At 33.4% G+C, this 15294-nt stretch overlaps 1 protein-coding gene across 1 annotated transcript in view; it reads right to left on the bottom strand.

Annotated features, from left to right (window-relative positions):
* Nucleotides 1-15294, bottom strand: part of LOC129004653 (uncharacterized) — a 276975-nt gene that overhangs the window by 195442 nt on the left and 66239 nt on the right. The window contains exons 9-13 of the mRNA XM_054433204.1: nt 14105-14517; nt 13347-13380; nt 5460-5788; nt 5018-5063; nt 1507-1868 (exon numbers count right to left, since the gene is read on the bottom strand). Of these exons, the coding sequence (XP_054289179.1) occupies nt 1507-1868; nt 5018-5063; nt 5460-5788; nt 13347-13380; nt 14105-14517 (1184 nt within the window). The remainder of the gene's footprint in view (nt 1-1506; nt 1869-5017; nt 5064-5459; nt 5789-13346; nt 13381-14104; nt 14518-15294) is intronic.

The raw sequence follows: 15294 nt of genomic DNA, 5'->3' as shown, positions 1-15294 counted from the left end.
TGTTTTTTAATGCAACCTAAATAATCACAACTACATCAAGACACCTTTTACCGAAAAGAAAACAGCTTATATGTTGGTATCCCTTATTCTTGAATTAATTACTAATCAACTTTATGAAATTGTTGCGTAGTTACTCATGGATTTTAGAGTTATTGAATTGGTCGTAAATAAGGCTCAACGTGGTGTTTTCGCAAGCTCAAATAGAGTATGCATGTAGGTTTACGTTTTTTGTTTTTTACAGAACTGATTTTGTTAGTTTTTGAAAATTATAAAAACAATTGTTTTTTTTCAGGAAGTGGAATTGCAATTGCAAACTTAACATCAAGCCTATCTTGGCATAATGCCAATGATTTACTTTTAATGTGCAATACATTCTTTTTGAGCATGCGAAATCCACACGTCGAGACTTATTCACAACCAATTCTTAATTACATTAAAACTCATATAACTATGCAAAAATGCATATCAGCTGATTGAAAATGAAGTACAAAAAACTGGGAACATGTAAGGATGTTTTGTCGTTAAAACACATCTTAAGGTACCTTTCATTTGGGTTGCGTTTTTAAATAAATGTCCTGTATAACATGAGTGTTAGCCTGTGTATAACCGTATAACATGTGTGTATCACATTACATAAATGGTGAAGAATACGATCCAAAAAATTATTAATAACGAAAAATACCCCAGCCGCAGCAAACCTGCCGTCTAAGCGAATTTCCATTTGGCTGAACTGATTTTCAATTGATCTATTTAAATAACATTAGGTGTAACGAGTACATAGAATTGCTGCTACAAGGAAGTGTGTTTTTAAGTTAAATAATTATAGCTTAGTACAAAATACATACATATTTGCCAAGTCTGTTCAAAATATATCCATAAACACGCAAACTACAACGTTTTACAACATTCTCCTTATAAGAATAACATGGGAATTTAAAATTTTTAAAATGTAAAATTTAAATTTTTTTTAGTTTTCTCCGTAACTAATAACCATATGAAAACACTTTGATATACTGAATTGTTTGTTTTTCAAGCTCTTTAAGAAGGTTTAGAGAAAAAATTGGGAAATTGTATGTTTTGAGGGTCAAAAATGAGAAAAAACAACTTTTACCCCATAAAACCCTGTTCCCATGGTCCGATCATGCTGGATCGCGAACTCATTCTAGTTTATCCCGCCTTACACCTTCAAACCAAATTTCATCAAAATCGTATAAAAATTACTCAAGTTATCGTGTTCACGGACACATATATATATATATAAATATATACATCTAAAAAAATTGAACGAATGGTGTTTTTGGCCTCTGGGGACATCAAAATGAAAAAGTAAATTGGTCCCGGGCCTAAGTCTTACCATGAGACCTACGGTAATAGCTACTTCCCTATAGGGAAATTCGCTAAAAATAATATGAAAGAATCTTTTATGTGTACAGAGAAAATGTCCACATTGGTCGGGTTCACGAGTAACATTCACCTACGTGTTTTAAACACAAATTGGTTACCTACCTCGTACCACTGATGCGGTGGATCAACCTTAGGTTCGTAGTTGATGAGAACATTAGTATAAAGTTTTTCTTTAGTTCTGACCATATTGTGCCAACACACTTTGTCTCCTTTTCTTACTCCATAAATTAGTTCCTTGTTTACTTTCTCCGCGCTGGAGGTAAACATGAGTAAATTCTTTATGTTAACCTTACTTGAACAATCAAAGTCCTTCAATGTCAAGAAATCATTTTCAACAACAGCTGTGTTTTCCTTTGTGCAACAACTCAGTGTGAGTCCTGGGTTGAAGTTTGTTGTGTAAGTCACAATATCCTCATCAGAACATAGCTCGTGTCCAAATGTTTTGCATTTTCCTAATTTCTTTCCTGATAACAAAACCTTGACTTAGTACATCAGAGGCAAAAAATTTACTATTTATATTTATGTTGCATGTATTGATATTTTTAATTTAAATGATTACCTGATCATTTGAAGTACAAAATACCCCCGCAGCAGCAAACCTACAGACTAAGCGAATTTCCATTTGCCTGGTTTGATTTTCAATTAAATCTATTTAAATAACATTAGGTTTAACAAGTTTATAGGTTTGCTGCTACAGTGAGGATAATAAAGTGTTTTTTAGTGAAATATGAATAGCTTAGTATAAAATATAAATTTGCCAAGTTTTAACAAAATACATCGATAAACAAGCAAACTCCACAGTTTACTTATTCCCCATAAGAATAACATGGTAATTTTATATAAACGATTTATAAAATTTTCTTTGTAACCAATAACCATAAAAAACACTTCAATATACCAAATTATTTGTTTTTTAGCTATTTAAAAATTTTAAAGAAGGAGTTGGGAAATTTTAAGTTTTAAGTGTTTAAAATGTGAAAACCCAATTTTTACCCAAAAAACACCCCGTAAAACCCTGTTGCAATAGCCCGATCATGCTAAATTGGCGAACTCATTCAAATTTATCCCACCCTTCACCTTCAAGCCAAATTTCATCAAAATCCGAAAAAATACTCAAGTGTTCGGGTTCACAAACGTATATACAGGGTGATTGATATAAGTGTGCCAGCCGTTTTATTCGAAAACTATAAGAGATGTCAAAAAAAGATAAATGGTAAGTGCCTTGGATTTTTTATTAAAAAAATTGTTATCAAGTAAAAAAAAAAAAAATATTTTAGCCGACATTTTCCCAATATGGCCGCCAATTTTTCTTACGTGTTGTATGATGTATTCTGGTAGAAAAAGTAATTTTAAGACGATTTTATTCCTGTGATTTTTTTCATAAACCTAACTGTTTCAAAGATAATAATGGTCAAAGTTTTGAAATTTCTGCATGAGAAAGAGTTTCAATAAAGGCCTAAGCAAGCATGCCAGCTGTTTTGTTCGAAAACCATTCAAAATTTTACAACTTTAACCATTATTATCTTTGAAACGGTTAGGTTTATTAAAAAAATGACAAGAATAAAATCGTCTTAAAATTACTTTTTCTACCAGAATTCATCATAAAATACAGGGTGTTTCTTAAGAAAAATCAAAGTTGGCGGCCATATTGGAAAAATGGCGGCTAAAATAATTTTTTGGACTTGACCATAATTTTTTAAATAAAAAATCCAAGGCACTTACCATTAAACTTTTATTAATATAACTTATAGTTTTCGAATAAAACGGCTGGTACACTTATATCAATCACCCTGTATATATAAATGTATGTATAAATGTATGTACATGTATACAAACATACAAATTTGATCGAATAGTGTTTTTGGCCTCTAGGGACATCAAAATGAATCCTGGGTACGGGTCTTACCGTGCCACCTACGGTAATGACTACTTCGCTTTAGGGAAATACGCTACTAAAGTTTGGTATACAATACTGTTGGAACTACTATATGAGTCCGGTTACAAAACAAACATCGCTTATGGATTCCAAAATGTGTTATATAATAATCGAAATAGTTATTTGTGTAACTAGTGGGCGAGAGAAATGTTTACGCACGAGCCGTAGGCGAGTGTGGAAAGTTTCTCGAGTGCAGCAAAGGCAGTTTGCACTCGTTTTACAAATTAAATTTTCCCAAACCAAATTTCATCAAAACCAATTAATTAAATTATTTATATAGTAATTTTAGTAATTTTATTGTTTATGGTTTGTCATTTACTATAAGTCATATAAATAATTAGTTAATAATTAATTAAATTAATTTTTCAAACACCGTACAACACGTTTTTACGTTAGGTTAAATCCCAACGAAATGGGAAACGCTGCTCCAGCTAATCGTAGTCGTAATATCTCTAACCTCTTAATTTAACCTCTTAGTTGCCATCTTATTTTCAAGCACAATTAATTTGTTTTTCAGGATAAATTTTGCCAACAGTGTCATAGAGGCTTCTGATTGACTATAACAAAGGTTTAGTAATTGAAAAATTATTTTTGTTCATAGAATAACATTATAAATGCCTCAAATTCAATTTTTTATTTTTTACCTCATAACTCATTTATCGAACCAAAATATCCGACACAAAATTTACATTGGTCATGTTAAATAATAGAACTAAAATTAAAATAAACAATAGACAATGTTGCTTCAATAAAACAATATCAATTACTTCTTACAACAAAAAAAAACTAACTAAAATAAATAACTTTTTATTATGAAATTAAACCGCATAACCTAACCAAACCAACCAAACGTGCTGACAATGAAAAAATCTAATGAAGGTGTATTAATCGAAAAAATAGTTCTGTTCATAAAATAAAATTATAAATGCCTCAAATCCTATTTTATAATTTTTTTATTATAATATCATAACCTAAACAAACTAACCAGACTTGCTAATAATGAAAAATCAAATGAAGCTTTAACAGAAAAAAAATATTTCTGTTCATAAAATAAAACTATAAATGGGTCAAATTCAATTTCATAATGTTTTAATTATAAAATTAAACCGTCATAACCTAACCGGACCAACCAAACCTGTTGATAATGAAAAAATCCAATACAAAAAATAGTGCTATGGATAGGGTTCGAACCCGGGCCTTCTGATCATTAGCCCAGCAATCTATCCATTACACCCCCGAGGCCGTAGGTATCAGCCGTATCGTCGCGGTAATGATGTTCCCTCAGCCAATCAGAAACCTCAAAATAATACTGTAGGCAACACTAATCCTGAAATAAAAATGCAGCTATTTTCAAGCGTACTCGGATTACATGCATAATAAAAGCACACTGTTTTGTGTTGTTTCGTTGGAATACTGTTGTGCGCCAAAGTAAAAACTGCGCACCAAAGTATGGCTTTCTATACTATAATCTGTGCAAAACAAAGTTTTACTTATTTGGCCAATTAAAATGTCCTTTTCCAAATTACTGTCCATACTGCGTTTTTTATGCATTCCGTCTTAATATCTTTACAATAACTATTTACACTACCACTACCGTTAAATTTCATGCTTATAGAGTTCATGTTAAGTGTTAGTATGTATTCAAATATAGTTAATTAAATAATTAGGACTACTCACTATCTATAATAGACTGACAACCTTTGCTGTGTTCATTATCGTATTTCTGAAACAGGATTAAACTCAGTAAATACAAATGTAAAAACGTTGAGGTTAGCTACACCAATGGCAAAACTATTCTTAACGTATTTCCATTCTAAGCTAAAGTGTTATCTACGTATCCATGTAAGATCGTTATTCAAAAGTAGACTAAAGCAAACTTTTCTTGGTATGCAAATCTGCTGTGCCGTACTTTCTTTAATTGGGAATAGATAGCATAGTGATATTCCAAAATCACCAATATGAATCATACTAAAATCAAGTGTATCTATTCCCAATTTAAGAAATTTGCTAAAATGACAAATCCATGTCCGTTCCGTTCTCCTTACTTTCATATTCACATTTCTATACGCATGAAAAGTGCTTTTGTGTCCTAACTAAAAGAGTAAGAGGTAACACTTACCTCGAAAGAGTAGTAGTTGTATCGGTTCAATGCGTCACTTTGATGAAACTCGTAATAAAAAAGCCAAATTTTCTTGTCATCTCTCGTCAGCTGTTCCATACACGTAAATCGATCTTTACAATCCATGTAACCATATTCCTTTTTTTCTTTTTTTTCCTCAAAGAATCCCATGTATACTTTAATAGAACTCAGATCTTTTAAAACTATGGGTGAAAAATGGGTTCCTAATGAATTTCTGAGTATATAGCCATTTTTGGACAGATCCATAATTATAATATTATTAGATGGTTCGAAGTAATGATTACTAATGTCGTCTTCATCATCATAACCTGTCAGAAAGATGAATGACTTATAAATCCTAATTATACGTTTTTACTTTCCCTCCTATAATTATAGAATGTTGAATAGTGAGTGTGGTGGATACGGATAAAGTATTCGTCAACGAGTTTGAGTTTTGGGTAGATATACAGTATAAAAAAGTGGTTTCCGAAGTGATGTTTGTCCGTGTGTGTGAGTGTATGTGTTTTTTCTGTATGGTGGATGTGTATAAGCTACAGACCACACCTGTAGTCCGATAATAAGGACATTTGGTGTGTAGGTACGAATCCATGATATCTCCAAATGTCTTTTATTTTTTTAACTGTAATTTTTTTATAAAAAATCAAAAATAACACAAAATTAGTCTGTTTCAAAAATCATAGTCCAAATTTCAAAAGGTATTGTAACCTATGTTATTTTCCCATAAACCCCATAAAATAACGGAAGAGCAGATTTTTATAAAAAACTGGTTCTTATTAAATTTATGATATCATGGTCCTTATAATTCTAAACAAAATAGTGCAACCCCCCCCCCCCATTGCTGCAAACACCACAGTCCAAAAATTAATGCAACTTTAGTGATTTTCCTTACCAAATATAATACTCCCACCGCTTACCCTTATAATGGTTCTTGAAGAGCTAAATGGACAGAGTGTGTGCCAACATGCTGATACTTTATTGAATCATACTACTATTGTTAGTGTGTTGTCAATGTGTTAGTGTAATTATTATTATGGAACGTAAAACACCTTCACAAAGAAAGCAACATCGAGCGTTTGCTGGGTCACGGTGGCCATAGAGAAGTATTGTACTTAGGAAATATTCAATGGTTTTAATGTGGTATATCTAACAAGTGTGGTATTGTGATGTATCTATCAAGTGTGGCACTATGGTGTATCTTTCAAGTTTGGTATTGTGGTGTAACAACCAATTGTGGTTTTGTGGTGTATATAAGCAAGTGTGGTGATTTAGTGTATCCACCAAGTGTGTTATTGTTGTAAAAAAAAGAAATAATAATAAATAAAATTGCCTTTTATCCGAGCGTCTTTCAGTGTCTTACAAAGTATTTTAGGTCAATATACTAACTTAAAAAATAGACAACAATTATGATACAAAAACAATGGTTATGACAAAAAAAATACAGGCTATAAATGTGTAACTACCAAGTGTGATGATGTGGTATATCTACCAAGTGTGAAGTGTGGTAATATACCAAGTGTGGTGTTGTGGTGTATCTGCCAAATGTCTTTGACTCCACCTCTGTGGTGTTTGTGTATGTATATGTATGAATTATTATTATTATTTTTTTTAAGCCTCCTAACGCTCAGTGGCTACACAAGAAGCCAGCTATACTGGGTTATTTTCTACTAAGTGCATTAATTTTTACCAGGTATTCTATTCACTAAAAGGAACAAAAAGTGCCAAACAAAAATTTTCCAACCCCACCCGTTAGGCTGTAATGGCCGATTATGTGAATTTTTAAAATTACCTGTAGTAGCTTCACTAAAACGAGCATAGAAATTAAGCTAATACACGTACAGCACCAATGAAAATAGCGTTAAATGTCCTACAAAACCATTGCAACATCTATTATATTATTAAAGTGATACAATCAAATTTTATGTAAACGGTTAAGGTCACTTACCAAATAAAAATATAGGCCTATGGTACATAAAAATGAAGCTTAGAGTGTGTAGATTTGCCGAAAAGTATTGATATGGACGAATTTCCTAAGGGCTCTGCCTCACAGGCTGATTTCCAAAGGGCTACGCCTGGCATGCTTCCAAAGTTTACATGATTTAATTTAATTTTTTTAATGAAACAGCTGGTCAGTACAATGAACTGTTGTTTGTTTATTAACTCGAAAAAGATGTTTGTGATTTGTTTGCTTTTACATAGATTTAGGAGGGTTATGTTTGGTTTTAAATAAAAGTTGTAGGTATACGTTTTGTAAAGTATTGCTCAAAGTTTCATTTTGTAATTTATATTGTAAGCTACATGTGAAGAGGCTTGACTAAAAAGGAAAAAGGAAAAAGGAAAAAGGAAAAAGGTTGAAGAATAATGGTAAAACATGTAATTCGTGAAGCATCAATATGAATCAATTGATGCTGTTGCTACACTAAGGTACGTTGTCATATACTTTTGGATCTATTAACATAAAAAGTAGGAGTTTGAAAGTAAGTAGGTTTACACTTTTAAATCAGTTTATATTTTCAAACTAAATCATAAAGTTGCCGTATTTTAAAACACACATCAGAATTACTTTAATAGCTCTCTAGGTCACATATTCTTCCCGTTGCAAAGCACGGGTATAGCAGCTTGTCTTTAACACACAACTATATTTTCACCGTTGTATGTCTCAAATAACATAAATAAAGAAGTTTATAAATTACTTCTTTACAACTTCAATGTGGCGTTACAACTAATAACACTATTGTGACGTTTTGTCAAATTACGTAAAAGACGTTTGCATTTCATGACCTTTAAAATGATGTAACCCATAAGGTTATTGCTGTAAGCTCGAAAAATTAGGTCAAAACTGGATAAACTTTGTTTACAAAACCAGCTGATTTCAATTGTTGGCTTGTAAACATTCAAATTATTAACTATTTCATGAACATACTTGGAAAATATTATAATTGCTAAGTGCTATGTCAGTTTTACCCAACGAAGTATCTTGATATGATTTTAGTTCACGGCTTTTGTTCTCAAATGCGGCTGTAATCTGGCGTGAATACAGTCGTCAGTTTCCTAATAGGTGACTTTCAAATGAACGAAGATTCATTAGTGTCTATACGAGTTTCCATGAGCACTAAACATCGTTCTGTTGGGAACGTGATACAAAATGTGTGTGTGTTTGTTTAAGAAGCTGTGTCAGATGTGTTGGGGTGGTTTGAGGACGATCCACAGACAAGAACAACAGAACAGTTTCTCGTGACTTAAGTATTTCTCAGCTATTGAGAAAGGGAAAATTGCATCCCTACCATTCCACACTAGTACAGATTATTGAACCAAGAGATTGTCTACAGAGACTTCAGTTCTGTCACATTTGAGAATAGAACCCGTAAAATAAAATCATATCAAGATACTTCGTTGGTAAACACCGACATAGTCACGAGAAACTGTCTTTGTTCTTGTCCGTGGGTCGTCCTCAAACCACCCCTAACACATCTGATACAGCTTCTTAAACACACACACATCTTGTATCACGTTCCCAACACGATGTTTAGTGCTAATGGAAACTCGTATGGACACTGATGAATCTTTTTTCAATTGAAAGTCACCTATTAGGAAACTGACGACTGTATTCACGCCAGATTACAGCCGCATTTGAGAACAAAAGCCGTGAAATAAAATCATATCAAGATTCTTCGTTGGGTAAAACTGTCATAGCACTAAGCAATTATTGAGCGGAGCGAGCGAAGCTCTTATACGTCGACTTTTATGCATTTCGTAATACGCAAACTCCTCCTAGACGGCTGAATCAATCGTTTTCAAAATTTGCATGGTGATAAAGACCATATCGGTGAGTGCCAACATCTATGTGGCGTTAGAAAAGTCTCTCAGGAATCCGCCCCACTGGGTCTCAAAGTTTCAATGTAATCCTTATGGGAGCAGGATTTGACACATACACAAAGACATATGATCACCTGTTGACGTTTGAATGCAGTAGATAAAGAAATAGTTGATAGCATTATTCCACAGATATTAGAACAGAAACGGTGGTATGGATCATAAATATAATCAAATGACGACACTAGCCTGAGGTCCGTGACGTAGGAAGTGGTGAAGGAAGTAGTAAAGGTGGGCAGTCTGGAGTGTGGAAACTGTTTAAGACGATTAGATTTAGGTAGTTAACTGCATTCCTAAAATTCTATGGGAAGGGAAGAAAACGGGTCCGTGGCGTAGGAAGTGGTGAAGGAAATAGCCAAGGCGACTGTCCGGAGTGTGGGAACTGTTTGTGACGATTAGATTAAGGTATCCTAAAATGCTATGGGAAGAGAGGGAAACATGTCCACGACGTAGGGGGTAGTGAAGAAAGAAGTAAAGGTGGGCAGTGTTGAGTGTGGGAATGGATTAATGTATCTGCAATGCTAAACTGCTATGGGAAGAGACTGTAGACTGTAGGTTAAAATGATTACGAAGCATGAATCGTTACATATTTCGATACGTATACAATCGTTTACAATAGAAATTTACAACTGAGTTGACAACAGCTAAGTCTTACTCCATAGAGGCTAAACACGAATTTTACTCCTTAAAGAGTAAAAATGCTACTTTAGACCCGCATCGCATGCATTAACGACTGTTTTTACTGCAGTTTGACAAAAACTATATAATATGAACCCTTGATGACCCCGCTCAATTTTGTGGATGCCTCTGCGAACGCCACCTAGTAATATTTTCCAAATATGTTCATGGAGTAGTTAATAATTTGAATGTTTACAAGCCAACAACTGAAATCAGCTGGTATTGTTAACAAAGTTTATCACCCAGCTGATCAGATGTCAGCTAATAAAAAAATTGCAAAGAAATTAACAGATGCTGTATTACATTTGGTTAAATACAACGGTGAAAATATAGTTGTATGTTAAAGATGTTGCAATGGTTTTGTAGCGAATTCAACGCTATTTCCATTGGTATAAGTTATTACGCTGTGCGTGTATTGGCTTATTTTCTATACAAGTTTTAGTGAAGCTACTGCAGGTAATTTTAAAAATTCACATAATCGGCCATTAGAGCCTAACGGGTGGGGTTTGAAAATTTTGGTATGGCATTTTTTGTTTCTTTTAGTGAGTAGAATACCTGGTAAAAGTTGACGCACTTAGTATAAACTCACCCTGTATGGGTGATATCAGTCACCCCTTGAAACAAGGCCACGCAACTAGTAGCTTCGGCCAAATTTAAGAACCTCTTCCCTGGATTCCTGACACAGGAAAACATTGTATTTAGCAAGTATTTCACTTTGGACCGGTCATTAAACTCTAGAAGAGTAAAGGAAAATTATGTCTTCCCTCACAGTTTTTATGGGGAATATTGAACCGCCACGAGTTTTATGACCGTCCCGAGATACTTGAACCGCCACGATCATTAGTGCGGATTATAAGGGTCAGTTTTGCAGGGTTGAAAAACAGTTGAACTGCCACGCGGGTTCTGCAGGTAGCGAGGGAACTTTTTGAAATATTTATCCCTCCAGTTTTAGATATAAGATGGACTAAGAGTCAAGATTTAAGGAACAATAATAATTCAAGCAACCAACTGTAGTTATTAGTACAGGTTATCATAATACAATAACTCTAGTACAGTTATCATATTATTATTATAGTATAAACCGTGCGACAAAGTAAGTAAATTAAGCAATTAGCAGCTGTTTGTACTATAAACAGTGCAAGAGGAACTAAGGTAGCCAACTTTGTCGGGTGACTGTAGGAAAAATCGTTTTCACCCTTATCAACTATGCATAAAATATATCACGGATTTTGAACTGCAATTATTTTTACAGCTGACGGACAATATGGATACAATTGTGGACTTAAGAATTGCGGTCAATGTAACTCATAACATGGTTCCTCAATGCATTTAAAGCTAACTTTTAAATAGGTTTAAGTTGGCATAACTAGTACTTAACATGGTTATACAATTTATTAAAAACAACTATCTTATCGAAAGAATTAAATCAGTTTTGTTCATTAGGTCGTTGAATCCTGGAAAATAACTGGTTTGTTATACATTTTAGTTGGCTTATAGTTAGTATATATTTTAGAGCCAAGAATTAAACAAGTCTGGAATAAATATAAAAAATATTACAGTTGAACATTCCATAGTTGATATAAGCTTGTTATCAATAAAAATTCGTAATACTTAAGATACAAATTGTTTGTTGAGGATTTATGCAAAAACAAAGTTTACCTGCTTACTGCATACTTATGTTAACAGTTATGTACAAATGTAGACATACAAATGAATACCACACCGTCTATACTAAGCGTGAATTCTCCAGGTTGCCAGAAGTTTTACCCTCTGTACATATTTCTAAGATTTCAGAGAAATGGCGATGTACGGAATGGAATTTCAACCCCCCCCCCTCAAGAAAAATTATTTGTGTCGCCAAGTCATAGTTTTACCCCCTGTATACATTACTTAGGTTCCACAAAAATGTCGATGTATGAGGAATTTCAGGCCCAAAATGAGGCTAACACAAAACACTGAATTAACGTACAAACATAGAAATAAATAGTTAATATGTTTCTAAAAAAAAAAAAAATTAAATTAAAAATAGGAAGGAACTATGAGAAAAACGAATATCCTTAATACTTACATTGTGTTTCTGTACAATGAACTACATAGTTTTTTTGCTGGCAGTAGCCTTGAATCTCCTAGCTTGCCTCCTAGTCCGTCCTATATCTAAGTGGGAAACTGGAGGGATAAATATTTCAAAAAGTTCCCTCGCTACCTGCAGAACCTGCGTGGTAGTTCAACTGTATTTCAAACCTGCAAAACTGACCCTTATAATCCGCTCTAATGATCGTGGCGGTTCAAGTATCTCGGGACGGCCATAAAAATCGTGGCGGTTCAATAACAGCCGTTTTTATACCGGTACGGATATTATTTGTAGCCGATTTCAGGTCCACGACGGATTTTAACTAGGTGACCTGTATCGGACCTATTGGAAGAAGGATAGTGGATATTTTTATTTTACTGCGGTTATTAACAGCTCACATGAGCATCCTTATTTACTCCTTTATTTACTTTTTGTACTCATTGTATTTGCATGAGGTTTGGGAGAGAAATGTTCTTATCGAAGAGCGCGGTGCTTCGGAGCCCAAGGTCACGGGTTCAAATCCCGCCAATCATTAATAGATTTTATCCATGTGATAACACCGCGACCCTCTTGGAGTAGCCTGAAGTAATGCTTGAGAACAGTTCCAGGCTAGAATATAGCGTCCTAAGGATGTGAAGGTAAGACATAAAAATACAAGGGGTAAAGAGTTTCTATGCCTATTCTAGGGTGTTTTATATTTCATAATTGTATGAAACAGTTTATTTGATTATTATCCACGTCTGAAGTTTCTTAATTGAAACTCGCTATTTTTATTTAAACGCAATGAGGTTAGTACATTCCTAAAACTTAACGATGTTTCTTATACCATCGCTATTTGTTTATAGTAAGTTACCACAGAACCACGCTAAAATGTTATCTTACAACTAAAAGATTAAAACTATATTAAACATTAATAATGGGTTTATATGTCGAGCGCATCGGATGAAAACATATTACTTAAACTTTTACTACCCTTACTTGGCGAATCTCCAACATGTATTAATCTTAAACACTTTTTCAGAATATTGAAAATGTTTCATTGTACAACTCTATCACAAGATTTTAGTTACCCATTTTACGATGTGAAGTGTTTCTTTCAAAAGGTTATTTTAATTATTGAATACGGTACTTAAGCTTATTTTATAAAACTATTCAATATTATTACTCAATATATATATTATTTTACTCAATATATTAAGTAATAAGTGAAATTAATATTGATAAAATTACTCTTTATCCTCACGTACTTGTGTCATCAACTCGTTTCCAAGGGACGGCAGCCTGAAAAACACATTTTAGTTACTACTCAAATTTAAGGAAATCAACAAGTGGGAAATGCGTTATGTAGAACAAAAATATAGAGTAACATAAATAGCATGACTTCAGTGTATTGCAACATTAACATTCAAACAGAAAATGTTATACTGTACATGGTTATACTGTAGTGGAAGTCACATCCGACTACTGACCAAGGGAGATCAGGAAATGGAGTATTAATCAAGGGTTCCTTTCGTTGATTCCTATGGAGCATGCATGTATAACAATCCATCACTTTTTGTTTGACATCGTTGGACACTTACAATACTGTTGGAGTGATAGCTGCCTCTAATCATTGACTAAGTTTCCCTTGTCTGTGCTCTAATACAAGACTATGGCGTTAAGGCCACACCGCACGTCCACGCTAGCTACGCGCCAATTCACACAGCCACGGATGCTATACTATGGTAATGATAGTTATAACAAACGTAGAAACATAAACATTGAACAGAAACTCCATTATGAATAGTGCAACAGTTGTAGTGGTAGGCCGGGCCGGGACTGCGACGTTTTGGTCTCGCCACGGCCTTGTACTTCAGGAGGCTATGATTGAGTCGTTAATACCTGTTGTGAATTCAATCAGCGCAACGCTTCACTCGATTTTAGGATAAACATATGGGGAATTTAGAAGGAAAAATCCTCCGTATGACTTAGATATAGAGTGCCTAAACATTATCCTAAAACTCACCTGTGACCACTTAACAATATTTTTAATGTCGGGTTCACATCCCAAGATGTAAGTCTTGTGTTTTCTCGTCCGTGTTTGGCAATCTAAACACATATTGTAGCAGAACCAATGGTCTTCGGCAGTTTCACGACTTCCTATCGTAACGTAATTTTCTCTCTCTCTTTTGTTATATACGAAATGTATATACGATTTTATATCCAAGTCCGAATTCGACTCGCAGGGAAAACCTGTTATTGAAACTATAACTTTATTTTTCGAAGACTTTATAACTCCAACATGTCGTTCATTTTCTAAATAGCATTCCAGAAACTTGTAATCTTCCACAAAGTGCTTCGACTTTAACGATAGATATCTTGCAACTGGTTCGGCTTCAGGCAGGAAATCATAGGATGTTTTTATGTTTTTGGCTGTAACTGAAAAGGTAAACTCATGTGAAACACTTAGTATTTTTATGTTTATTTTCTACCTCCAGCCATAATAGATTATCACTATTACATGTAATGACTCAAAAACCAATGTTTGTAAATATCGTCATTAATTCAATTCCAAAGTAAATTTTGTTTATATTTTTAATATTTGGTCATGTTTATCTTATAAAAATATTGTAAACAATTTATTTGTCTGGATTTCAGATTTCCCCAAATAGCCTGTGTTATAATTAGTAAAACCATATTTTCTCGACATATATATAATTTAATCATAATTTATTCATTGGCTTTACAAAATTATTATTACAAACAACCTCTACAATTAAAATACCATGTAGCTAGGTTCAAGATTACAAACAAAATTCAACACATGTTTGAAATGTGTGAACCCCATAAAAAGTAAAGAAACGATTGTCAACAATGAACAGTGCAGTTAAGGTTTCCATGAAGAAGAGATAATTAGTAAATATTTTAACATAGTTGTGCTAAATTAAATTAAAAAGGAATACAAATTATAAACTAAAGGAAAATAAAGAAAGAAGAATTATGCCTACGTTATCCAGAAGAAAAGTTATTTAAAGAAGATTGTTGAGAAAATTCCATTTAATTATTAATTAAGAATATAGACTCCATCAGCATCTATTTTGAGACTAGACCTACCTACTTTTCATTAACATCAACGAAAGGAAAGAAAAAAATTATCAGAATCAAAATTTGGCTAAATTAAGTTATTGTTATTGTTTCCAAATTATTTTATTGAAT

The sequence above is a fragment of the Macrosteles quadrilineatus genome, unplaced genomic scaffold (genome assembly GCF_028750875.1).
Source record: "Macrosteles quadrilineatus isolate MER2022 unplaced genomic scaffold, UCM_ALF_1.0 Scaffold_10__1_contigs__length_6754688, whole genome shotgun sequence".
Classification (NCBI taxonomy): Eukaryota; Metazoa; Arthropoda; class Insecta; order Hemiptera; family Cicadellidae; genus Macrosteles; species Macrosteles quadrilineatus.
This window is presented reverse-complemented; position numbering and strand designations above follow the sequence as displayed.